At 45.2% G+C, this 26,326-nt stretch overlaps 1 protein-coding gene across 7 annotated transcripts in view; it reads left to right on the top strand.

The window, feature by feature from the left end:
* The first annotated feature begins 1,580 nt into the window (after nucleotides 1-1,580).
* Nucleotides 1,581-26,326, top strand: part of LOC139563219 (golgin subfamily B member 1-like) — a 48,845-nt gene continuing 24,099 nt past the window's right edge. For 5 of the 7 annotated variants that reach the window (XM_071381631.1, XM_071381630.1, XM_071381626.1 and 2 more), the window contains exons 1-20: nucleotides 1,581-1,740; nucleotides 3,898-3,960; nucleotides 4,987-5,157; nucleotides 6,140-6,286; nucleotides 6,457-6,570; nucleotides 10,394-10,564; nucleotides 11,362-11,550; nucleotides 12,010-12,132; nucleotides 12,498-12,611; nucleotides 13,448-13,745; nucleotides 13,934-14,049; nucleotides 14,345-14,462; nucleotides 17,309-17,400; nucleotides 18,984-19,134; nucleotides 22,359-22,474; nucleotides 22,872-23,007; nucleotides 23,795-23,928; nucleotides 25,526-25,635; nucleotides 25,946-26,114; nucleotides 26,200-26,304. In XM_071381631.1, coding sequence (XP_071237732.1) covers nucleotides 3,916-3,960; nucleotides 4,987-5,157; nucleotides 6,140-6,286; nucleotides 6,457-6,570; nucleotides 10,394-10,564; nucleotides 11,362-11,550; nucleotides 12,010-12,132; nucleotides 12,498-12,611; nucleotides 13,448-13,745; nucleotides 13,934-14,049; nucleotides 14,345-14,462; nucleotides 17,309-17,400; nucleotides 18,984-19,134; nucleotides 22,359-22,474; nucleotides 22,872-23,007; nucleotides 23,795-23,928; nucleotides 25,526-25,635; nucleotides 25,946-26,114; nucleotides 26,200-26,304 — 2,619 coding nt within the window. In that variant the 5' untranslated portion in view covers nucleotides 1,581-1,740; nucleotides 3,898-3,915. The remainder of the gene's footprint in view (nucleotides 1,741-3,897; nucleotides 3,961-4,986; nucleotides 5,158-6,139; nucleotides 6,287-6,456; nucleotides 6,571-10,393; nucleotides 10,565-11,361; nucleotides 11,551-12,009; nucleotides 12,133-12,497; nucleotides 12,612-13,447; nucleotides 13,746-13,933; nucleotides 14,050-14,344; nucleotides 14,463-17,308; nucleotides 17,401-18,983; nucleotides 19,135-22,358; nucleotides 22,475-22,871; nucleotides 23,008-23,794; nucleotides 23,929-25,525; nucleotides 25,636-25,945; nucleotides 26,115-26,199; nucleotides 26,305-26,326) is intronic. The other 2 variants (XM_071381628.1, XM_071381629.1) reach the window with 2 other exon arrangements.

Raw genomic sequence — 26,326 nt, 5'->3', positions numbered from 1 at the left:
TGGTAACGGAATTATGCTGAGACTCCAATTTTTCACTTTAATGCCAAACAAAAAACAATGATTTCAAAGCTGAACAAAACATACAACTATGCACAATGACTACTTTGACCAATTTATACAGTAAATAATAATAATATATTTAGTGGAAGAACTGCAGATGCTATATTTGGTAGCAGAATTACAGTTTAATCTCCCTGTTTTATTATGTTACCAAACTTTGTATCTGCACAGTTCTTCCTGTTAATGTGTTTTTGTAAAATTGTTAAAATTAGTCATTGTGCATAGAGCTCTATGGTTTGTTAAAAAGATACCTTGGGATTTTGGCAATGAAGACCTTAATCTACTTCCCCAGAGCCAGATGCTATTTTTTATGTCTCTACCACAGGAGGTTGGTGGCACCTTAATTGGGGAGGACGGGCTCGTGGTAATGGCTGGAGTGGAAAAGGTGGAATGGTATTAAATCCATCAAACATGGTTTCCATGTGTTTGATGTCATTCCATTTGCTCCATTCCGGCCATTATTATGAGCCGTCCTCCCGTTAGCAGCCTCCACATCCAGTATGAAGGAAGTTAGAGGTAGTTTCATGAGCCGTCACTAACTGGCGTTAGCGCAATGACTGGAAGTCAATAGTATTTACTAGCATGCTATCAGTTACCATAGACTTCCAGTCATTGCTCCAACGCTAGTTAGCAATTGTGCTAATGAGAGACAAATGGTATCCACGAGTTTATCTGACTCTGGGGAAGTAAAGGGCTTCATTGCCAAAATCCTGAAGTATCCCTTTAAACTTTGAAAATCAATGGGTTTTGTTCAGTATACATTTTAAAGAAAATAAATCACAGTCTCAGTATAGGACAATTGTAGACTCCATCAATTTGGAATCAAATTCTTGAAAATCATAACATTTTAAATTGTTAAAATTACTGAAGATCTACAGACTTCAGGGTTGATTTATTTCCTCCAACTTGAATTGACCGATTTTACACGGCATTAAAAAACCTTAAAAGTTGGACCCTAGAAACCTAGATAAGCTCCCAAGTGGCGCAGCGGTCTAAGGAACTGCATTTCAGTGTTAGAGGCGTCACTGGTTCGAATCCAGGCTGTATCACAACCGGCCGTGATTGGGATCCAAAAGAGCGGTGCACAATTGGCTCAACGTCGTCCGTGTTTGGCCGGTGTAGGCCATCATTGTAAATAAGAATTTGTTCTTAACTGACTTGTCTAGTTAAATAAAGGTAAAATAAAAACATTAACACCGGGGATGGGCAACTGGCGTCCATGCGACCTCCTTTTGAAGGCCCTTGGATCAAACCCCCCTAAAACAGAATACAGCTTTGTAGTGAATTACCATTCATAAAATAAAACAAATAACAGAACAGTCTCAACAGCCAATTGTTGCATGATGAGCTCATATTTTTTGTGCCCCCCCATCATCAAAGTTGCCCATCCCTGGGCTACACCAATGACTCACTGTATATATGAAGGGCTACACATACTGTACTTATAAAGATGATATACCTCGGGAAAGCGCACGCAGCATCGCAGTAGGAGCGTCGTTGCCTGCCTTCACAGCGCGTGCGTGCCTTCGCTGTTTTTATCCACCTGACGAACATGGCCGCTGATGATTGAAGGATACCTCGGATCTCTTGTGATTTCTTAACTTGAGCAATAAACATGCGCCATTTGACGATTTCATTATATAATATGTGAATGAACATCTTTATGAAGCGATAAATTGGGTAAGCGTTTGGGTTTTGCTGTCTGACAAGTGCAAGCAGCTGCTAATGCTAGCTAACGTTAGCAAAATTGTCAGCTGCTGACTGGCTTAGATAAGGTTTCTAGCTGACAAATTATATTATAATACTCATTAGGTAACCTTTAGTTATATAGTGGAGGCAACGTTATAGAACAGGTTTTGCTTGCTAATATATTTCGCATGCCACGTCGAGCTGGCTAACTAAAATGTAAATGTTTATGTTACAGCAACGTTAGCTAGCTAGGTAACGTTACTTAGGGGGCAGGCAACGTTAGCTCCTGTGTCACAGGCTGGATAAGAGCGTCTGCTAAATGACACATGTAAATGTAGTTAGCAAGTGTCAGCCCAATGAACGAACATGAACTGAACAAGCGCCTCCATTCCAGCTAGTTTACAATAGTTTGCGGACATGTACAAACACGTGAAGTCAGCCGGGTATCTTTCAAAGCCATTATTAAACCATTACTAACTACCATGTTATTAAGGATTTCCAAACCAGCAGCCAAAAGATGACTATATATCACGTTACTAATAATGTCGATGATATTCAGCGGTGCCTGCGGCTGATAATGTCATAAACCTCGTAGGGCCAACCCAGCATTTTTCTGCTTGAGATTATTAACGTTGTTCTGTTACGGGCCAGTGAAACCGAGGAATGATATTTGGGCAGCTGGGCACAGAGGGAGTGGCATGACTTGTTGTATGCATGAGTGAACTGGTTTGGCCTGATTTTCTCCTGGCTGTATGTCATGTGACATGTGCGTCAAACAGCTAAGTTTTTTGGCTGCCAGCATCTCAAGCCACTCAGTTAAATGACTGGCTTCCAGCCCTTGTTGTGCAATATAACAACTCACCTTACCTGTCTAGATTGCAGAATCATAAACAACCCACTGCTCATTGTCATTAGTAGCAGCCAGAATTGAGTGATTCCTCACTCCTCTCCACTAACATGATCTCAAATCAAATTGTATTAGTCACATGTGCCGAATACAACAGGTATTTTTTTCACCTTAAAGTGAAATGTTTACTAATGAGCCCCTAACCAACAATGCAGTTAAAAAAATAAATAATAAGAAGAAATAATAGTAACAAGTAATTCAAGAGCAAACAGTAAAATAACAATAGCGAGACTATATACATGGGGGTGCTGGTACAGAGTCAATGTACGGAGGCACCGGTTACAGACCTGGGCCTGTATTCACAATGAGTCTCAGAGTGCTGATCTTGGATCAGTTTAGTCTTTTCAGTCATAATGAGTAAGGTTATATGGACAGGGGGGGTCCTTGATCAGCACTCCTACTCTGAAACGCTTTATCCCTGGCATGTAACAAGCTGTTCATGGAATAGGCTAGTCTGTGAGTGGGAACCAATGTAGCCTCACTGTGTTGCACTCGAAGGTGCAGTAGCCTAACAAATGGGTGTATTCATTAGTCGGATTCTGTTGAAAAACATCAGTTGCAACGGGGTGAATACCGTAGGCCTATGTCTTATCTTAGTCTTGCGTTATGTCAGTTAGGCTATGGATAGACACCATTTCACAAACATAGGCTATTTGACACCCTAGTGTAGTTGTGGAAATTAAAAAGTTAACGGATTTGCTGTCACAAGAAGAAAACAAATAAAAACTATTTTTTAGAGTTTGCTTTAAAACATGTAAAAAATCTACTATATGTAAGCTTGCATGCTTGTTTTCACTCATACATTCCACACTACTCACAATACCTAGGCTAGTATTGGGTCCTAGAGCCTGAGGATCCTCTTGGGGGACATTCCAACATTTCTGTGGACCGGGATATGTTTGGTGTTCCCAAATTAATTATGTGGCACAGGCCTTCAAAAAGCCCCAGGATCTGAAACTGACATTGCTATGTTTTTGTTGTTGAAAACAGCCCTCAAGACAGCTCCATGACTCAACTTCTGATGCAAGAGCTTCAGAGCTTCACTGAAGCTTGAATTTGATAGGCCGCTTAAGTTTTAGCCTAGCCGCAGTAGTGCTTCCAGCTCAGATTAGGTTTAGTCATTGTTATCCCGAATTCCATTGAATGTCCTGTGTTAGTTGTCATGGTTATGTGTAGGGTAGCCTATTTGTTTAAATGCTTTGGTTGTGGACCAAATGTCCCTGTTGTTTATTTGACCCCAGGAAGTAGCACTCTAAACCATGCTGAAGTGGTTTTCCAATGAAGAGGGCGGGCCTGGCCAGGGAGTAAGTATCAAACCAATATGTCTGTTTGTGAAGGAATGCACCTGTGCTATGTACATGTAGTGTGCCCATTTCTGTGTGTGTAATGTCGTGTGTGTTCTTCCAAAGCCATCAGCCCATAACCCCATAGATGGGGGGGGGGGATTAGGGAGAGTGCTGAGCACACAGCTTTTGACTGTGTGGGGATCAGAACTCATACTTCCTGTAGTGAAGCCACAGCTAGCCCCCCACACCTCCGCCCCAATTCACGACAATCAACCCCTAACAACAACCCCACAGACTTTTCCTTTCAGTTCCTAGCCTAGCCCATTCTTCTTGTTCTTATCCCTTAGCTGTTTGTATAAGTCGTTTATTGGAGTTGGGCTATGTTGTTAGCTGAAACCTATTCAGTCCTCACACATCTAGAATCCCTCCATACATTACCATAGTGAAGACATGGAGCTGTCCCCCTGTGTATACCCCATCTCTTTCTCATCCATACCGTGCCCTCCTCTGTCCCAGCGAAGGCTAGCTTTCTGTTTTCACTAACAGATTGTCTCTCTCTCCTTGTCTGTCTCTCCTTGTTGCTCTCTCTCCTCGTCTCGGTCTCTCCTTGTCTCTCCTCGTCGCTCTCTCTCTCTCCTCGTCGCTCTCTCTCTCTCCTCGTCGCTCTCTCTCCTCGTCGCTCTCTCTCTCCTCGTCTCTCTCCTCGCCTCTCTCTCGTCTTGTCTCGCTCTGTGTCTCTTGTCTCTCATCTCGCTCTCCTCGTCTCGCTCTCCTCGTCTCGCTCTCCTCGTCTCTTTTCATCTCTCTCGCTCTCCTTGTCTCTCTTCTTGTCTCTCTTCGTTGCTCTCTCTCATCGCCTCTCTCTCGCCTTGTCTCGCTCTGTGTCTCTCTCTCTCTCTTGTCTCTTTCTCTCTGTCTCTCTCTCCTCGTCTCTCTCTCTCCTCGTTTCTCTCTCTCTTCTCGTCTGTCTGTCTCCCCCTCCTGGCTCTCTACCATATCTCCCTCCCTCCCCCATCCTACCCTCGGTCCCCGGTCTCTCTCCAGGCGCTCGGCTCCCCCCAGGGTGGTGATGGTGCTGGAGGAGGAGAAGGAGGCCAGGCAGCCCTGGTGGAGGTGGCGGAGCAGCTGGCCCAGACAGAGCAGCTGGTGGCCCAGCTGAAGGAGCTGATCCGTGAGAAGGATGGCTCGCTGCGCACAAAGGACGAGCAGCTCAAGGTACGTCCTGGGTGCTCCAGTTTGATGATGCTCCTAGACACTCTCCCGAATGCCTAACCCTAACCATTAAGAGGTGAACATTTTTAAACTGACCATAGATCAGTTCTTACCAACTGCAACATTGTGGCAGTTCAAGGCCCTCCTAAAGCCACAGGGATTGGTGACGGACAAAGTAGAGGCATTTATCAGAAAGCGCAATGCAAACACGGCCATGGCAGAGTGAGGCCCATATGCTGTCAGTTTGTTTTTAATTCAGGACAATAGAATCACTCATCCTGTTTCAATGGCAGGGAGTGGTTTAGTTACTTTTGTCTATTCATTTACAAGTCAAAGTCCACTTGTGCTGCACAGAGTGCTGACACCATTTCTGCATCCCAAATGTCACCCTATTCCCTATATAGGGATTAGATGGGTCCTGGTCAAAAGTATTGCACTATATAGGGAATAGAGTGCAATTTGGGATGCACCCCATGTCTACAAGAGGGCTTCTGAGGAATTTACAACCAATTTCTTTTGACCAATAGAAACACTGTGGTCTCTGCTGATACTACAGCCATAGATGGCAGGCCATAGCTTAGTCTCCCTGAGAGGCTCCATAGATAGACTCTATAGTAAAACAGCATTGGAGTCCACAGGGAATAGTATAGGCTACTATCGCTAACTCACAGTACAACCAAGGTGCACGAATGAAGAAACAGACTGGCTAATATGTGAGAGGTATTCAGGCAGTCTGAGATCACAGCACAGTGCATCACATAAAAAAAACAGCTCACAAACTCAGTGACCATATGGCCTTTTTAAGGCACAGTTAGCCCAAATGAGCTTTTACGGTTATGCTTATTAAGACCTGATGTTGAAGACACGATAACTCCAAAGAGTAGGCGACCCCTCCAAATCGGAGCAAGACATACAGTGAATGTGTGACACCCCTAGCTTTAACTAAAGGTACCATGTCTCTCTCCCCCCCTTCTTTTCTACACAGGCAGAGAAGGAGGCGTGCGAGGCCAAGCTGTCCAAGATGCGTCTCCAGAACAAAGCCAAGGTCACCTCCCTCAGCGCCCAGCTGGAGGAGCTGAAGAAAGGAGGGGGTGGAGCTGGGGGCCAGGGGACTCCCACCCACAGTAAGAAGGTAAACACGCTCACACACACGCATGCACATACATGCACATATGTTTGCACGTACACACACAGGCGGACACATCCATCCACCCATCCAAGTTCAGTGAGCAATAGCAACAGGAAACCACAGTAACCCTTCTGACCATTGACCCTGTTTTTCCCTGCGTGTGACCCCTGTAGGGAGGTGCAGAGGGAAGCGAGCAGGCCAGCCGCGGGAAGATCCTCCTCCTTAGGAAGAAGGTGGAGGAGCTGGAGCATCAGCTGTCACAGAGAGATGAGGAACTGGAAGTCAAGGTACTACCTACACCCTCACCAAAATCGAATCTATTCCCTTTTAGAATGCATTTTGAGGCAGGAAAATGTGAAGGAAGTTCAAAGGGGTGTAAACTTCCTATAGGCACTGTATATGCATTCCTATGAGCATTCATACTAGCTTTATAATGTCTTATGAAACTTGGTTTGGTTTAGGGAATGTACACATTTGCAGTTTAAAGCTTAGTTGCTATATACGGTGCATTTGGAAAGTATTCAGACCCCTAGACTTTTCCCACATTTTGTTATGTTACAGCCTTATTCTAAAATTGATTAAAAATGATTTTTCGCTCATCAATCTACACACAATACACCATAATTACAAAGCAAAAACAGGTTTTTAGACATTTCTGCACATTTATACAACATAAAAACTAAAATGTCGCATTTAGATAAGAATTCAGACCCTTTACTCAGTACTTTGTTGAAGCACCTTTGGCAGGGATTAAAGCCTTGAGTCTTCTTGGGTATGACACTACAAGCTTGGCACACTTGTATTTGGAGAGTTTCTCCCATTCTTCTCTGCAGATCCTCTCAAGCTCTGTCAAGTTAGATGGGAAGCGTTGATGCACAGCTATTTCCAGGTCTCTCCAAAGATGTTCGATTGGGTTCAAGTCCGGGCTCTGGCTGGCCCACTCAAGGACATTGACAGACTTGTCCCGAAGCCGCTCCTGCATTGCCTGTGTGCTTAGGGTCATTGACCTGCTGGAGGTGAACCTTCGCCCCAGTCTGAGGTCCTGAGCGCTTTGGAGCAGGTTTTCATCAAGGATCTCTCGGTACTTTTCTCCATTCATCTTTCCCTCGACCCTGACTAGTCTCCCAGTCCCTGCCGCTGAAAAACATCCCCACAGCATGATGCTGTCACCACCATGCTTCACTGTAGGGATGGTGCCAGGTTTGTTCCAGATGTGACGCTTGGCATTCAGGCCAAATAGTTCAATCTTGGTTTCATCAGACCAGAGAATCTTTTTTCTCGTGGTCAGTCCTTTAGATACCTTTTGGCAAACTCCTAGCAGGCTCTCATGTGCCTTTTACTGAAGTGGCTTCCGTCTGGCCATGCTACCATAAAGGCCTGATTGGTGGAGTGCTGCAGAGATGGTTGTCCTTCTGGAAGGTTCTCCCATCTCCACAGAGGAACTCTGGTGCACTGTCAGCGTGACCATCGGGTTCTTGGTCACCTCCCTGACCAAGGCCCGTCTCCACCGATTGCTCAGTTTGGCCGGGCGGCCAGCTCTAAGAAGAGTCTTGGTGGTTCCAAACTTCTTCCATTTTTAAGAATGATGGAGGCCACTGTGTTCTTAGGGACATTCAATGTTGCAGAAATGTTTTGGTACCCTTCCCCAGATCTGTGCCTCTACACAATTCTGTCTCGGAGCTCTACAGACAATTCCTTCGACCTCATGGTTTGGTTTTTGCTTTGACATGCACTGTCAACTGTGGCACCTTATATAGACAGGTGTGTGCCTTTCCAAATCATGCTCAATCAATTGAATTTACCACAGGTGGACTCCATTCAAGTTGTAGAAACATCTCAAGGATGAACAATGGAAACGGGATGCACCTGAGCTTAATTTTGAGTCTCATAGCAAAGGGTCTGAATACTTATGTAAATAAGGTATTTCAGTTTTTTAGAATAAGGCTGTAACGTAACAAAATGTTGAAAAAGGGAAGGGGCCTGAATACTTTCCGAATGCAGTGTACATACATAAACAGTACAAATAAATAAATACTGTGTTACTAAGCTAAGGCCATGACAATGTTGTTAGTGTTCCAGTGGACTTTAGTGTGTCACAACTAAAACATTCCACAGTAAAAAGGCTTTAATACTCTGTGTATGAGTTGTATAGAACATGGCTTTCGTCAATCCAGTGTGATTGTGAACTAACTTTTTAAAACAACCCTTTCTTTTTTTGTCTACATACCGGTAGTAACAAGAGAATGTCACCACTCCAAATAGAAACATCACCTTGTTCCTGAGCAGAAAGCCCAGGTCCATGTTTCCTTAGCCAGCGGACAGATAAGGGAAGCCAATATCCTCCTGCAAGGATGTGAGGAATGAGTTGGCGTAGTGTTATTATCTCCTGCAAGGTGCCCTCAGGCCACAACTAACATGTGTCCTGTTCATTAGGCACCAAGTGCAAGAAAACGGACTGAAACAGAAAAGTACTGCCTGGACTTGTTTTCTGTTGCAAACCGTTTTGCTACGTCATGCCCTAATGAATGTGACTGAGGTGTTTGCCTCCATCCTCTTATCTACAAAGTAATTTCTCCTACTAGGCCTATTCAGAATGTCTCACAGTGCTCTGCTCGCGTTTCCTTAACTATGGGAATGTTCATATCCCATGGCTATGTTTTAAAACAGTGTGACCTTGTCAGTGAGATATGAGGGGTTGTGTCCAAGAGTTTAGAAACATTTATTTTAGTGTCACTCCACAATGATACAAAATACAGATTTTTCAAATCACAATGTGGACCACTCAGTTTTGAGACACTAAAAACAATCCTAATCAAACATGGTAGAGGCATCTATAATGCATTACATCATCTATACACATGTATGCATAAACAGAAACGATGTACAGTAGACAAAAGGACAATTGGGCCCTTATAAATCTCCTTTGGAGGATAAGGTGGCATGCTTTATTAATATTATTACCTGATAACATGTAACACAATTTATAATTTTCATCTAGACCTAGGTCAACCCATCTTAGGTCGATCCATCCCAGGTCAATCCATCTTAGGTCGATCCATCTTAGGTCGATCCATCCCAGGTCGATCCATCCCAGGTCGATCCATCCCAGGTCGATCCACCCCAGGTCGATCCACCCCAGGTCGATCCACCCCAGGTCGATCCACCCCAGGTCGATCCACCTTAGGTCGATCCATCTTAGGTCGATCCATCTTAGGTCAATCCATCCCAGGTCAATCCATCCCAGGTCGATCCATCCCAGGTCGATCCATCCCAGGTCGATCCATCCCAGGTCGATCCATCCCAGGTCGATCCATCTTAGGTCGATCCATCCCAGGTCGATCCATCTTAGGTCGATCCATCCCAGGTCGATCCATCCCAGGTCAATCCATCCCAGGTCGATCCATCCCAGGTCGATCCATCCCAGGTCGATCCATCCCAGGTCGATCCATCTTAGGTCGATCCATCCCAGGTCGATCCATCCCAGGTCGATCCATCCCAGGTCGATCCATCCCAGGTCGATCCATCCCAGGTCGATCCATCCCAGATCGATCCATCCCAGGTCGATCCATCTTAGGTCGATCCATCCCAGGTCGATCCATCCCAGGTCAATCCATCCCAGGTCGATCCATCCCAGGTCGATCTTGTAGCCAAGGCCTACACTGTTACATAGAGAATAGGTCTTTAGTTATGTTTGTGGTTCAGGTTGCTTTGTCCATCAATTGTGTATGTATAGTGTGTCTGTCTTTTCATACTTAGTTGTACCTGATCCAGTATCTTCAAGGTGTTTGGAAAATTCTCCAAATTGTGTGTGAATGAGTATATATTTTTGGTGTTTGAGTGTTGTTGTGTCTAGTGTGTGTGTGTGTGTGTGTGTGTGTGTGTGTGTGTGTGTGTGTGTGTGTGTGTGTGTGTGTGTGTGTGTGTGTGTGTGTGTGTGTGTGTGTGTGTGTGTGTGTGTGTGTGTATCTTTTTTGTGTTTGAGTGTTGTGTCTACTGTGTGTGTGTGTGTGTGAGTGAGTATATATTTTTTTGAGTTTGAGTGTTGTTGTGTCTACTGTGTGTGTGCGCCGATGTGCATCTGACCCGTGACCACGTCTTTCCCTCTACCAGTCACGAGAGCTGGAGGCCCAGAGGCAGCGTGGTGCGGACATGGACGCCATGCTGGTGGAGCGAAACAGGAAGCTGTCAGAGAAGGAGGCCTACATAGTCCACCTGCAGACGGGCATGGCCACCGGAGAGCAGACGGCCACGCCTCCAGCCCAACCCGACACGGAGCACAGGGTAAATACAAATTCCAGAAGCTTTATTGTCCTTGAAATATACATCACATGGACAAATTGGCACGACCCAACAATAATGCTTCTGCTATTGGGACACTATGGATTTCAGAGAGATGTTGGGACTCCAGTAACAGTAGTCACTAGCCCTGGTCCTGGAGATACATGGGGTGTGCAGCTTTTTGTTCCAGACCAGCACAGTCATATTATCCATGACCTCATGCACACAATCTAATACGAGGTTTCCCACCACACAATCTAATACGAGGTTTCCCACCACACAATCTAATACGAGGTATCCCACCACACAATCTAATACGAGGTTTCCCACCACACAATCTAATACGAGGTTTCCCACCACACAATCTAATACGAGGTTTCCCACCACACAATCTAATACGAGGTTTCCCACCACACAATCTAATACCAGGTTTCCCACCACACAATCTAATACCAGGTTTCCCACCACACAATCTAATACCAGGTTTCCCACCACACAATCTAATACGAGGTTTCCCACCACACAATCTAATACGAGGTTTCCCACCACACAATCTAATACCAGGTTTCCCACCACACAATCTAATACGAGGTTTCCCACCACACAATCTAATACGAGGTTTCCCACCACACAATCTAATACGAGGTTTCCCACCACACAATCTAATACGAGGTTTCCCACCACACAATCTAATACGAGGTTTCCCACCACACAATCTAATACGAGGTTTCCCACCACACAATCTAATACGAGGTTTCCCACCACACAATCTAATACAAGGTTTTTGGGTGGTTTTCCAGGCGTTGCCGGAGGAGAGCGGAGCGGGCTCCCTGGCGGAGCTGCAGCTGCTGGTCCTAAATCTGACCAGGAAGGTGGGCGAGGGTGATGAACGTTACAGCCTGCTGCAGGAGCAGACTGAGAGCCTCAAGGAGCTCCTAGTCACAGAAAAGGCCGCCTTCGAGGACAAGGAGAACATGTACAAGCAAAACGTAGGTTATGGTGAAAAATCACAGATTTCGCAGATGTGATTTTTTTTTAACGTGATTTATCAGCAAATCTGCTTATGACTTTAGATTATAAGAGATATGTACTATTTTTTTAATCATCACATTATTTATCGTCACGTTTATTAATGACAAAAAATCCAGTTACAACTCAACTCCTCCCCCCGTCCCTGTAAAATCAGCTTTTTCATGTTTTCTGTGTCATGGCCAATCACATCACTGTTCACCTTATCAGCTGAAGAAATTGCAAACGCTCTATTTCCCTGTCAGACCAGCCGTGACCTGCCGTGTATTCAAGCTTCCCTGTCAGACCAGCTGTGTATTCAAGCTTCCCTGTCAGACCAGCCGTGACCAGCCGTGTATTCAAGCTTCCCTGTCAGACCAGCCGTGACCAGCCGTGTATTCAAGCTTCACAAATGTCTTCTGAATGAACTGTCGTTTCAGATCCAGACGTTTAAAGACATCATTCTGCAGAAAGACAACAAGCTAATGGAGGTCAACCAGATGCATGAGCAGGAGCTCTTCAAGTTGGCCGCCAAGTCTGACGCCAGCGCTGATCTGGAACAGGTAAACTAGACTAGAGGATTTACCGCTGTTACTTTTGTTTTACCATTGAAAATGACCAGTAAAATCTACTATGAACTCACTTTAAATTGTCCTTATTCCGTGAAGTTACTCTATTCATTCTGAACTCTGTAACCCGGCTGCATGCTAGCTGTAGATACACTATAGATTATTCTATCTTAAGTCATTGGAAGGAACATTCTGTTTCAAAACAGTTATACATCCAGCGAATTGTACCAAAAGTTTAACATTTTCAGTTACAACATGCAATGTCCTATTGTGACCACAAGATCAAGTTGTGATATACAGTATCACTGCTGTGCACCGTGGGTAGTGTAGTTGCTGACATGGCTGTCTGTCCTCCCCAGCTCCTGAAGGCTCTGAAACAGAAACTACATGAGAAGGAGGAGGTGCTGCAGGGTAAAAACCAGGTGATTGATGTCTTCCAGGGGGAGGTTGACTCCAGAGACCAGCAGATCAAGGTGAGGGGTTATTTAAATAGGTAAAACTTGATTTAAGGTGAACTATCCCTTTAAGGGGTCCTCTTTGTGTCTCAGGTAGAGCATGGCGCTTGCGCCGCCTGGATCAGGGGGTTTGTTTCCCGCTGGGGCCACCCATATGAAGAATGTATGCACACATGACTGTACGTCAGTTTGGATAAAAGCTTCTGCTAAATGGCATATATTATGATATATTATAATGAAACCACATGGGTGTTAAGCTATACCCATTGGAAGGGTGGGCCAAAACAATATGGGCTACGTTCCAATTCTCTTCCTTTCTCCCAAAGTGTGTGTCCACTTCCAAACCTTCCTGCATACATTTAACAATGACGAGAACTCTCCAGACTACTCTTACATCAATCCAATGCTATTATATCCCTTACAGGGAGTGTGCAAGTGCACACTACTAGGAAAAGGGTGGAGAATCAAGGTTACAGTCTTGGTGATGGCTACTACTATAATGAATAATAATAATCATTTGGTGGGTGCTTATATTTGTCCTATTTCATACATGTACAAGTGTGTATTAATACGCCTGTGTGAATTTTAAATGTGTTTTTTGCGAATCCCATCTCTCCAGACACCCTCGGAGAGTGGCGTGACGGCCAGGGTCTGCCACTATCAACGGTGACCCTGGAGTAATTAACTTCAGATGAGGGAGACCAATCCCCTTATGATGTAATCTCTCTCGCGACAACCCTAGCCTAGAACAGTGATCACCAATTGTTCCTCCTTCCCTCATCCTTACCTCTCTCTCCCCTCCTCCTGCTCTCCCCTCCTCCTGCTCTCCCCTCAACCTTCCTTTTCTCTCCCAGGACCTTGTGGAGCGGGCGCGGCGGCTGCAGGTGGAGCGCGAGAGCCTCGGGTCCAAGATGGAGGCTGAGAAGCACGTGATGCGGGCTCAGCTGCGGGACCTCTTGGAGAAGCATCAGGGCGAGCTGCGCCGTGCCGCCGAGTGCCACGAGGCCCAGCTGGCCGAGCGGGAGCAGGCACTTCGCGGGCAGCTACAGGAGGAGCTGGGAAGGACCCCCGTCGCTGAGCTTCAGACCCAAACGCAAGCAGGGAGCGGCGGGGATTCTCCAGCCACGGCACAGAGGATGAACGAGTTGGAAGGTAGGTAGTCGGTACAGATGTGGACAGATACACACATTCTACAGACCATAGGATGCTTATATAATGTTGATGGGCTTCCTGGGATGTTAAGCTCTTCTTCAGGTCTTGTGAAGATCTCATGATCTGCTTTTCTCCTGTCACTCTCTTTTCTCTCTCTGTCTCCCCCCCTTCTTTCTCGTCTCTCGCAGCACAAGCCAAGCTGAAATCTGAGGAGGCCAGTAAATCGGAAGCCAAGTTCCTAAAGATGAAAGCCTGGTCAAAGTCTCGTATTCGACAGCTAGAGGACGAGCTGAGGAAAAGCCAGGTAAGAGATTCAGTTATATCTAGCAAACTAATTGTAACATTTTAAATAGGCGGGATGAGTAAATTTATAATCAGCAGCGTGATGATCAATATTGTAACTTTTCTGTAACAACGGTCTGTTTAATTCAGAGCTCCAATCTATTTAGACTTCTATGATTAGTATGCTCAGAGGGCACGTGTCTTTGGGAGAGGGAAAATGTTGCCCTGAATGTATGTCGTACACGTTTAGTCTCATTCAAGAACCAGACATGTTGCGCTGAGCTTTCCTTGACCTGTGAACTTTGACACTCCTCCAGTCTGGCAGAGTGGGCCCTGACGTGACGTCCCTGCGCAGCCGCATCACGGATCTGGAGGAGGAGCGGGAGGAGACGCTGTGGAAGCTGGAGCAGTACGACGAGATCAAGGCCAAGAACGGTGAGGAGAGTCTTCAACTATCATCAATCACCTGACTACACTTATCTGGACCATGGTGTAATGAACTTAACGTGCTAGCTAGTTTTGTAAGTGTTATCTTATTGTGGACTTCTCCTTGGTGTTATCATTTATAACTCTTTAAAAAAATATGTGTTTTAATTGGGTATTTAGCAAACACCCCACCCCCTCTTTTGTCTAGCGTTTTTGGAGAATTTAGCAACGCTAGGGAAAAAAGCATTTCTTTAAATTCAAAGTGAACTATTTCTTTAACAAAAGGGTTTTCTACTGCAGATGTTCTCTGTACTGAAACTAATCTCTGTGTAGTCTGGTGAGGATTTACAAGAGGTTTGAAGACCCATCTAAATGAGCAACGGCTCCCCATGTTTACAAGTGTTATTATGTTATTTTGGTCGCTTGTTCTGTTTGATCTTTGTCAATGTACCTTCAGCGTGTTATTCAGAATCTGTTTACATTGTGTTCTGTCTCTAACAGGTCCTCTGTCCTCCTGTAGATGTACTGGAGGAGGTTAACATGTCCTGTGTCCTCCTGTAGATGTGCTGGAGGTGGTTAACATGTCCTCTGTCCTCCTGTAGATGTTAACATGTCCTCTGTCCTCCTGTAGATGTACTGGAGGTGGTTAACATGTTCTCTGTCCTCATGTAGATGTTAACATGTCCTCTGTCCTCCTGTAGATGTGCTGGAGGTGGTTAACATGTCCTCTGTCCTCATGTAGATGTTAACATGTCCTCTATCCTCCTGTAGATGTTAACATGTCCTCTATCCTCCTGTAGATGTTAACATGTCCTCTGTCCTCCTGTAGATGTTAACATGTCCTCTGTCCTCCTGTAGATGTTAACATGTCCTCTGTCCTCCTGTAGATGTTAACATGTCCTCTGTCCTCCTGTAGATGTTAACATGTCCTCTGTCCTCCTGTAGATGTTAACATGTTCTCTGTCCTCATGTAGATGTTAACATGTCCTCTGTCCTCCTGTAGATGTGCTGGAGGTGGTTAACATGTCCTCTGTCCTCATGTAGATGTTAACATGTCCTCTATCCTCCTGTAGATGTTAACATGTCCTCTATCCTCCTGTAGATGTTAACATGTCCTCTGTCCTCCTGTAGATGTTAACATGTCCTCTGTCCTCCTGTAGATGTTAACATGTCCTCTGTCCTCCTGTAGATGTTAACATGTCCTCTGTCCTCCTGTAGATGTTAACATGTCCTCTGTCCTCCTGTAGATGTTAACATGTCCTCTGTCCTCCTGTAGATGTTAACATGTCCTCTGTCCTCATGTAGATGTTAACATGTCCTCTATCCTCCTGTAGATGTACTGGAGGTGGTTAACATGTCCTCTATCCTCATGTAGATGTGCTGGAGGTGGTTAACATGTCCTCTGTCCTCATGTAGATGTTAACATGTCCTCTGTCCTCCTGTAGATGTACTGGAGGTGGTTAACATGTCCTCTGTCCTCATGTAGATGTTAACATGTCCTCTGTCCTCATGTAGATGTGCTGGAGGTGGTTAACATGTCCTCTGTCCTCATGTAGATGTTAACATGTCCTCTGTCCTCATGTAGATGTTAACATGTCCTCTATCCTCCTGTAGATGTACTGGAGGTGGTTAACATGTCCTCTGTCCTCATGTAGATGTTAACATGTCCTCTGTCCTCATGTAGATGTTAACATGTCCTCTGTCCTCATGTAGATGTACTGGAGGTGGTTAACATGTCCTCTGTCCTCATGTAGATGTTAACATGTCCTCTGTCCTCCTGTAGATGTTAACATGTCCTCTGTCCTCATGTAGATGTTAACATGTCCTCTATCCTCCTGTAGATGTTAACATGTCCTCTGTCCTCATGTAGATGTTAACATGTCCTCTGTCCTCATGTAGATGTTAACATGTCCTCTGTCCTCATGTAGATGTTAACATGTCCTCTGTCCTCATGTAGATGTTAACATGTCCTCTGTCCTCATGTAGATGTTAACATGTCCTCTATCCTCCTGTAGATGTACTGGAGGTGGTTAACATGTCCTCTGTCCTCCTGTAGATGTGCTGGAGGTGGTTAACATGTCCTCTGTCCTCATGTAGATGTTAACATGTCCTCTGTCCTCCTGTAGATGTACTGGAGGTGGTTAACATGTCCTCTGTCCTCATGTAGATGTTAACATGTCCTCTGTCCTCATGTAGATGTGCTGGAGGTGGTTAACATGTCCTCTGTCCTCATGTAGATGTTAACATGTCCTCTGTCCTCATGTAGATGTTAACATGTCCTCTATCCTCCTGTAGATGTACTGGAGGTGGTTAACATGTCCTCTGTCCTCCTGTAGATGTGCTGGAGGTGGTTAACATGTCCTCTGTCCTCATGTAGATGTTAACATGTCCTCTATCCTCCTGTAGATGTACTGGAGGTGGTTAACATGTCCTCTGTCCTCATGTAGATGTTAACATGTCCTCTGTCCTCATGTAGATGTGCTGGAGGTGGTTAACATGTCCTCTGTCCTCATGTAGATGTTAACATGTCCTCTGTCCTCATGTAGATGTACTGGAGGTGGTTAACATGTCCTCTGTCCTCATGTAGATGTTAACATGTCCTCTGTCCTCATGTAGATGTGCTGGAGGTGGTTAACATGTCCTCTGTCCTCATGTAGATGTTAACATGTCCTCTGTCCTCATGTAGATGTTAACATGTCCTCTGTCCTCCTGTAGATGTACTGGAGGTGGTTAACATGTCCTCTGTCCTCCTGTAGATGTGCTGGAGGTGGTTAACATGTCCTCTGTCCTCATGTAGATGTTAACATGTCCTCTGTCCTCATGTAGATGTTAACATGTCCTCTGTCCTCCTGTAGATGTACTGGAGGCCAAGCTGGTGGTGTACGAGGAGCAGCAGAGGAAGATGGCCTCCGACCTGGAGCAGGTCACCAAGAGAGCCGCCTCTCAGGTCAGAGTTCAAACCCCACCAGACGGTACCCCCAACATGCACTGCAATGGGGGCGGCAGGGTAGCCTAGTGGTTAGAGCGTTGGACTAGTAAGGTTGCAAGTTCAAATCCCCGAGCTGACAAGGTACAAATCTGTCGTTCTGCCCCTGAACAAGGCAGTTAACCCACTGTTCCTAGGTCGACATTGAAAATAAGAATTTGTTCTTAATTGACTTGCCTAGTTAAATAAAGGTAAAATAAAAAATAAAAAATGAGGAAGTACCACCTACATCCCGGCATGCAGTGCAGTAGTGGTGTCTAGTCATGATACTTGATACTCAATGTTGGGGGAAACCGTGAGGGTCGATGGGTTCATCTGTGGATGCATACCTCGACCGTCACTCAAGGTTTCCGTTAACCGGTAATAGCCGGCTTTTGCCCCCCAACTGGTAATTGAAGCGCGCTTTACATTCGCCAATCAAGTGCATAGCTTCAGCATGAAGAAAACTTATACTTAATTGTTTGAAACCTGAATGTTTTCCTTTATATTGTGAGGCATGTCTTACCTTGCATCAAAGTAGACTAGCCAAAAGTATTTTATAAAGACTTCCATAGGCTTATGCCATTGAAACCAGCAGCCTGTTTCTCTCATGCTCTCACCAGTTGCCAAACTTCAATCCGAGTCATATTAGCAACCCATGCTAGTTGTTGCATCATTAGATCTTCCCTGCTAAATGTTTTATCTCTGTCTCATGAACCTGCTTTCTGGTGCGGTTCGCTAATTGCATTATGGAACAAACATTCGCGTGTAGCCTACTTACTGCCTTGTGCGCATTGCTGCACTTATAATGTGAAGAAATACTAGTTTATCAACATTTCAAGCTAAATGTTCTGATCTGTTGCATCAGCCTCATTGTTTTTTGATGTATCCTAGTCCTACTGGTTGTATGATTTTGGGATCTATCGTCTCACAACTGTCTCAGAGTCTGTTTGGAATAGGCTATTTCTTTCTCGCAAAGAACGACAAGCTGAACAATAGAATAGGTCAACTTTTCTACTATGGGTGATAGTAGATTGTCAAAGGCTAGTGATGTTGCTGTTGGTTACTCCTTGTTGACTGAGGAACAGTAAATGTGGACAGTTATTCTAACATCTTCAAAGTGCTCATCAGGATTCAGTAAGAAGGAGGATTGACAGCGTTGCATCCTCCAGTTGCATGTTCTGTTCAGATGAATTACCGTAATCTAAATGGGATTTCTCAGCACCGTGGGTGGATGACGTAATCAGGTTACGCACCCAATACATATGGGTCCGGTACATTTCAAAATGATCTGGTAAATGAAAATGCTGCAGGTCAAATGTCCGGCGTCTCATTTTCCTAACGGAAACCCTGCTGGCACTGTACACCAAACACATCTGACACATCTATCCTATTGACGACTTCACTTCTCTAATGGAAAGCCACTTGTCCTCAAATGAAATCAAACACCAGATTCTCCCATGAATAAATGAACCCCCCCTGTGCCTTATCTCTGGACCCAATCCTTCCTCCACCCCCAAACCAACATCCTGCTTCTCATGTCTTTCTGATCCTACACACACTAGGCCAGCGAGTCAGGTAGCGCCGACGATGCCCAGAGCCAGGTGCTGGACTGGCAGGAGATGGTGTCGGAGGCGGTGACGGCCAGGGACCGTGCCCGCGAGGAGAAGGCCACCATGGCCCTGCGCATGAGCCACATGGAGGAGGAGAGAGAGGGTAAGGGCCCCGCCACCGCTGGGGGGTGATCCACACACACACAGGGCGCACTGGCACTACCACAGGGGGCTGACACACTGACACAACACACCACAGACACTAAACCTCACCTCAGACCGAAATGAAACAGTCGTATCACCCAGCAGCCGCCAACCCGCCTCCCTCGACGACACAGAACACAGCTACCACTCCGTCCAAACCTTTTGTTATATACTGTCGAACAGCATACATCTTTTACCCAAGGAAACAGGGAGGAAGGAAGGTGGGAGGGAATTCTAGAGAAGTTATCTGTTAAGTTCAATGTCTTCTGTTGTTGTTTGAGAGCCCCTCACTGTCCAACTGAGCATGTTTATTTTTTGTTTCATTTTTTTCCCTCCAACCATCCGTCCCCGGTGAGCTTTTCGTTCTGGCTCTGCGCCCCCCCCAACCCCTACCCCATGTCCTCTCCCCTCCTCCTCCGCTCCCTGCTCCTGGGATGGGGGCAGCCAACAAGAACCTGTTTCCCATCAGTTTTGTGCATGCAGGCCCATCACCCTCAGCAAAAGCCTGCTCCCACTGTACTGTCCTCAGTTTCCCAGGATCCTTTTCACCTCCTCCGGGGTAAACTGGAGGCAGTACAGTGGAGGCCTGTGCTTTTTATTAGTCCCCCCTCCTCCATGTAGTTTTTCTTTCAGTATCTCCCTCTCTTTTTCAGTTTCCTTTCCTCCCATTTTCCCCTCCCTCTCTCCTTCCTTCCGTCTCTCCCTCCCCCAACTTTCCCTGCCACCTTCAGACTCCGTTGACTTCACAATGACGCTGTCCTTGAACTGATCTGCAAAACTTATTAACACAACAAAATGACAAGGCTTCAATGGTGGTGGGAAGGCTAACGCTAACACTGGAATTAGGACTAACTGGGCGGAGCTTATGTGGAAAAAATAAATAAACCAATGATCTTCTTTATAAAGAATAAATAAACCAATGATTTTGTTTATAAAGAAGAAATAAACCAATCAAAAGAGCCCTAGAAGACTCCTCTAATAGAATTATGAAATATCCTTATTGTTTAATTTATAGAAAAATGAGGCTATATCTAAACCACTAATAACACTAAAGTGACAATTCTAGGCTACAGTTGTGATGTCATTGTGAGCATAGTTACTTGACAGATGATGTGGAATTATGTAATATACTGACATAATAGCTTGAGGGAGTTGTATGTGTTCTCCTAACACACACACACACATGCGCGCACACTCACACACTGCAAGTGGTGCTGTTTTTCAAGGCTTTCGTCCTCTCCAATCATCTATCCATCTTTACTAACGCTTGCTAACCTCATTGCTGTCATTTGCCTGTGTAACGCTGCCACCCTTGCTGCTTTTAGTTGCTGAAGTAGCTAACTGGTGCGATGTCTGGTGCATTCCTACTCAAACCTGGTTTCTGGAGCTCATCTTAACATCTAAACAATTAAATATGGTCATGTCCATTCAATGATTGCTCATCACTTAATAAATTATATGGAGTCAATTCCATATCAGTTCAGTCCATTCAAGGAGATTCCTTGGAATTCAAGAATCTAAAGAGTCCTCATTGGAAATAAATGACTTTTTTTTTCTTTTTTCGCTTGGCTACATTGACCACTTTGCACTACCACATCTGCAATCCTTACCCAGTGAAACCCTTCTCTCTGTCACCCAATGAAACCCTTCTCTCTGTCACCCAGTGAAACCCTTCTCTCTGTCACCCAATGAAACCCTTCTCTCTGTCACCCAGTGAAACCCTTCTCTCTGTCACCCAGTGAAACCCTTCTCTCTGTCACCCAATGAAACCCTTCTCTCTGTCACCCAGTGAAACCCTTCTCTCTGTCACCCAATGAAACCCTTCTCTCTGTCACCCAATGAAACCCTTCTCTCTGTCACCCAGTGAAACCCTTCTCTCTGTCACCCAATGAAACCCTTCTCTCTGTCACCCAGTGAAACCCTTCTCTCTGTCACCCAATGAAACCCTTCTCTCTGTCACCCAGTGAAACCCTTCTCTCTGTCACCCAGTGAAACCCTTCTCTCTGTCACCCAATAAAACCCTTCTCTCTGTCACCCAATGAAACCCTTCTCTCTGTCACCCAATGAAACCCTTCTCTCTGTCACCCAATGAAACCCTTCTCTCTGTCACCCAGTGAAACCCTTCTCTCTGTCACCCAGTGAAACCCTTCTCTCTGTCACCCAATGAAACCCTTCTCTCTGTCACCCAGTGAAACCCTTCTCTCTGTCACCCAATGAAACCCTTCTCTCTGTCACCCAGTGAAACCCTTCTCTCTGTCACTCTTTGCTTTTAGCTTGTCCTCCCCCATCCCTCCCCCATCTACCTGATATCACAAAACAGATGGGAATGAGTTTTGTGCAAATTGTTGGCCCTGATTGATCAATTTGACATAAATGTGATTTCTGCCCCCTCCCCTTCCCCTTGATGGTCCAATCACTGACTAGTGAACACTGATAATTAAAAATGTAGTGACCACTGATCACAGTCCAATCACAATGTGGGCAGCTTTCAGTCGGAATGGCTGTGACCTCCCTGCTTTCCAGTATGCCAAATCACCATTGAAAATGTTGTTGCAGTACAGTCTCCTTGAGCCGTAAAGACATTGCAACCACTGCCCCGGCCCACCCCCCTTCCATCCTCCTCGTGTTTGGTTGCAGCCTGTCTCCCTCCCTATTAGTTATGCATGGCTTTGACCGGAAACTCTGCTTTTAGGAAAGTCTACACAGCCACACAATCAACACACACACAAACACACACACACACACGTATGTAAAGAACACACGCTCACAGGAGTCTGGAGTGCTCTAGCTCTCTTTCTCTCCTCTCTGGAGTGAGGCTGCACGTTTCCTTGTGTGCAATGCTGCTGTTGTGTGTTCATCCATTGGGTGAGCGTACTCTTTTGCAGTCTTTCCCTCTTGTCTTTCACCCTCTCTCACTCTTCTCTCACTATCCATTCTCTCTGTCTCGCTCCCTCCTTTCCCTGTATCATCTGTCTTTCTTAAACCATCCTCTATCTCTCCATCTCGCTCTCTCCATCTCTGTCTCTCCATCTCTCTACCTCCATCTCTTTACCCCACTCCTGTAATGCATCTCTGGGGTTCAACTCTGTAACCCAAAAACACCCCCCTCATCGCTCCCTCCCCTTCCCTGTGGCACAAAACTGATTGAGGATGACTGGTTCTTTCCCGGCTGCTCCGATCCAGCGCTGGCCAGCCGGCAGCAGGAGTTGGAGGAGGAGCTGGTGCAGGCCCGGGGTCTCACAGGGCCACATAGGGGCGGCAAGAAAATGGGAGGCACCGCCCACCAACACAGCCTGCAGGTACGGAGTAAAAGGGAGAGGGGGAGAATGAATGATGGAGGGGAGGTGGCAAGATGGGTGAGTGATTTGGTAGGAGGAGGGTGTGGTGAGTTCAGAGCTGGGAAGGAATAAGGCAGCAATAATAATAACTAATGCTAATATTTGTCCTCTTTCAAGTACAAGTGTATTAATACACGTGTAAATTTTTGCATATCCCAACTCTCCCTGAGACACCCTCGGAGAGCGTGGTCACATGGTCACGGCCAGCAAGGATGCCTGTAGATGATCAGTATAACAAGGGAGATTAAATGTTACTGTAGTTCTGTCTGACGTTAGATTTGTACGCTATCCTCTGTAACATCCCAGACGAAATGTACTTCAGTCACTAGACTAAAATGAGTATTGTCACCCCACGCAGGAGGACTTTGAGTTTGATGGCAAGCAGGCGTTCCACCAGGACCCACACAGTGGCGGATCTGAGAGCACCACCCCGATGGAGGAGGAGGGGGAGAACATGGGAGGTTGGTGGCCTGAGTACACTTCCCCCAACACAGGTGTGAGACCCACTAGACAGTTTACGCTGGCATGCACGTTGTCGCTTGTTGTGTATTTGTCACCCACCCACCACCATTTTGGGAGCTTGAGATGTTTTAGTCCTTTGGGTTGTTTTTTTGTCATTTTGTCAACGTAGGCCTAACACTCCTCCGCCGTTTTGGGGGTTTTACATGTTGGTGTTTTTTCTCCCTCCAGTCTAACACATTCAACCCCAGAGTGGATACATTCCCTAAGCTTGACTCATCTGTGGGGTTTTGTGTTATCTCATCACAAGTTGAGGTGGTTATTATTGGAACGTGCATGCTGGTTGAACTGGCTAGTATTTGGCTCGCTACGATGTTGGTCCATGTCGAATGCATTGAACTCTTGTCAGTTCATATGAATTTAGGTGGAGAGTTTCCCCTGTCCGTGGTAAGTGTTTGGCTTTTATGCTGTTTTGCATGCCCTGTCTGTTCTTCTTTTTCCTCTTATCTCTCCTTGTGTTTGACACATTCACTGTGTTGAAAGGTTCATGGTTTTTAATGGGACAAAAAAATATAAATAAATGTCCAAAAACCAGTGACCTTGCATGGGGCAAGTAGCAGGCCAACTATCATAAACATTGTAATCCATCTCAACAATATGTTTGCATGGAAATGTTTCAGTTGTGACTGTATAAAGGGCTGTTTCTATGATTACAATTTGCATCCATTTTCGCTAATTATTGTTGATGATGATAGATAACGACCAGATTTCTCAACCACTGAGTTGATTGTCTCTTTCTTGTCTATGCGACTGCCCTTGCAGGTGGCCTACGGTCGGTAGTGGAGGAGTTGGAGCTGGAGAGGAACCAGCTGCAGGAACAGATCCTAGGACTGGAGGACCGCTGTCAGGACCTTGAGGACCGGCTGCAGCTGCAGGCTCGCATCGAGTCCCTACAGGTAAACTCTCCCGTCTCACAGACCTGGTTGGACCCTCATATCTCACACCTTGTAGAGCTATCAGAACCACATGCACCTTGCAGAATGCCACACTGTACCAAGATAGCCTACATAAAGACACTTAAAGCAGGGGTTCCCGAAACTTTTTCACTCAGGCCCCCGTTCCAGCATTGGGGGAACATCCCACGCACCACGTCTGTTTCTAATGGCACAAGCACTGTTCATGACACAGACTGTTCATACATTTTGCAGGTTTAAAGCATATTTCCTGAAATTCTACACATTTTGTCATTGGTTATAGAGAAAATGTTGCCGTTTTTAAGCTAATTTACTTGCAGTTATATACATTCTGCCATGTCTAATGTGTATTCATGAAATATTTGAGTGACTCGAACATTACTACAAAATCTGTGCTAAAAAACCTAGCTAAAAAACATTAGCTGACATTTGCTAGTTGATCTGGACATTTCTGACAAGTTATAAATAGGTCTCTAAGGTATACAATGACCGACATAACAAGAGGAATACTGATAATTTACTACCCAATTCGAAATTTCCCCTTGTCCATTCTATAATTACAACTTTCAAGAGTAAGTTGATAGCCGGACTGAGTTCCCTAAAAATAATATATAAAAATAAAAAAATGTTGGGGGGGGTTTAGGAACCCCACGGTTTAGGAACCACTGACTTAAGGGACCTTTCTTTCTCCCCTCTCACACTTCCATACCACTCACCATAGATTACCCACTTATACCCTCCTATACCTCCTGGTCTGTTAATAAAAAGAAGCACACAACTGACTTTGGGGTTTACTTACCTGTGCCAGTTCCTGAGGTAGTGGAAATCTAACCCAGTATATTGTAACTTTGTCAGCTGCTCCCATTATCAACATTTTGCATCTTATAAGTTCTCCTTTGTGTTTGGGAGTTTGTTTTGCCTTTGCTTTTGGATTGACTTTTTACTGAATTAATTTGTACTATTCAGTTCATTGCATGTTTCCTCCCGAGGACTAGGATTTTGTAACAAACCCCTCTAACACAGGTGACGTTTGATGTAGATGAAGAAAGGCGTCCATTTTGGGTTTCCCAGGTGTGTTAGTGTTTGTGTGCGCTAGAGAGAGCACCTCCGGCGGTGAAGGCTAATCCTTTGGCTTGTTTGTTTTGGAAACCCACTGTTCTGTGTTCACGGCTTGCGAGCAGTCTTCTAATAAGCGAGTGCTATGTTGAGCATATTTTGGCCACAAACTCACTTGGTGTGGAGAACAAACTCACTCGGTTGGTTAATTGTTCAACCATCATATAAGGATTATTCAAAAGTATGTGACAATTCTAATCAGGCCAAGTTCAAAGCATTGTTTTACCCTAAGAAAGGCAAAAAACATAATAGAAATGATACTAAGCCAAAATGTCCTGAAAGCTGAATTGTGTTCCTTTTATGCTGTGTTGTTTGGACTAAACCTAACCCTGTCCATAGAAGAAAGGGAGTAGTATTTTGGGTCAATATGTGTGCAGTGAGATGGAGTGAGCTTCCTACCGGCTTTACGCTGAGCTTTTCTCCAAACCATGTTAAACCTTCCCTCTCCTCCCCCTCCCCACAGAACGAGTCCGAGAGACTACAGGGTCAACTGGCCAGCCTTCGGAGCCAGCAGAGCAGGGATGCAGAGAAACACCATCTCCTGGTCACCAGCCTCAACGAGCAGCTCATAGGGTAAGCCCACACAATTCAAAAAAGGTCACGGGTGACACACAACTAGTAAACCGGTTCATTTCCCAAATTTGTATCCAGTGCCAGTTACTCATTTAAGGGTAAAAGGAATGTAAGGTTTTTGTACTGAATAGTTTGGCTCCATGCATCTAACTGGAGTCATATGCAAATTATTAATAAACAAATACCATCAAGCATGGGTAAAGTTGTGCACTGAGGATGATCATGTGTGTGTGCTATTTTGTTTTTAGATTATCACCATGTCCTCATTTGTAACCTTTAAAACATCTCCTTTCTCTTTGATGCCTTTTAGACTGAGTGACACCCAAGAGTGTCTGGAAACCTCTCTTATAGAGAAGGAGAACACATTAGTGAAGACCTCTGAGAAACTGGAGCTCATCGACAGCCTCCGAGATTCTGTCATGGAAAAGGAGGCGCAGCACAAAGAGGTCGCCGACAAGCTGCTTCAATCTGAGAACAATGTAAGTACAGTAGCCTGTTTTGGCGATCACTTAATAGTCAAATCTGTTTTATAGTAAGTCATGACACCTTCTTTTCTTCTTTCAGCTCACTGAAGTCTCCACAAAATGCAGTACCTTTGAAAAACAGTGTTCAGAACTGAAGACAGCGGTTGCAGATCTCACACATAAGCTGAGTGTGCTTAAAGAGAAGGTAAGGTTTTCGGGATATGACT

The sequence above is a fragment of the Salvelinus alpinus genome, chromosome 33 (assembly GCF_045679555.1).
Source record: "Salvelinus alpinus chromosome 33, SLU_Salpinus.1, whole genome shotgun sequence".
Lineage (NCBI taxonomy): Eukaryota > Metazoa > Chordata > Actinopteri > Salmoniformes > Salmonidae > Salvelinus > Salvelinus alpinus.
This window is presented reverse-complemented; position numbering and strand designations above follow the sequence as displayed.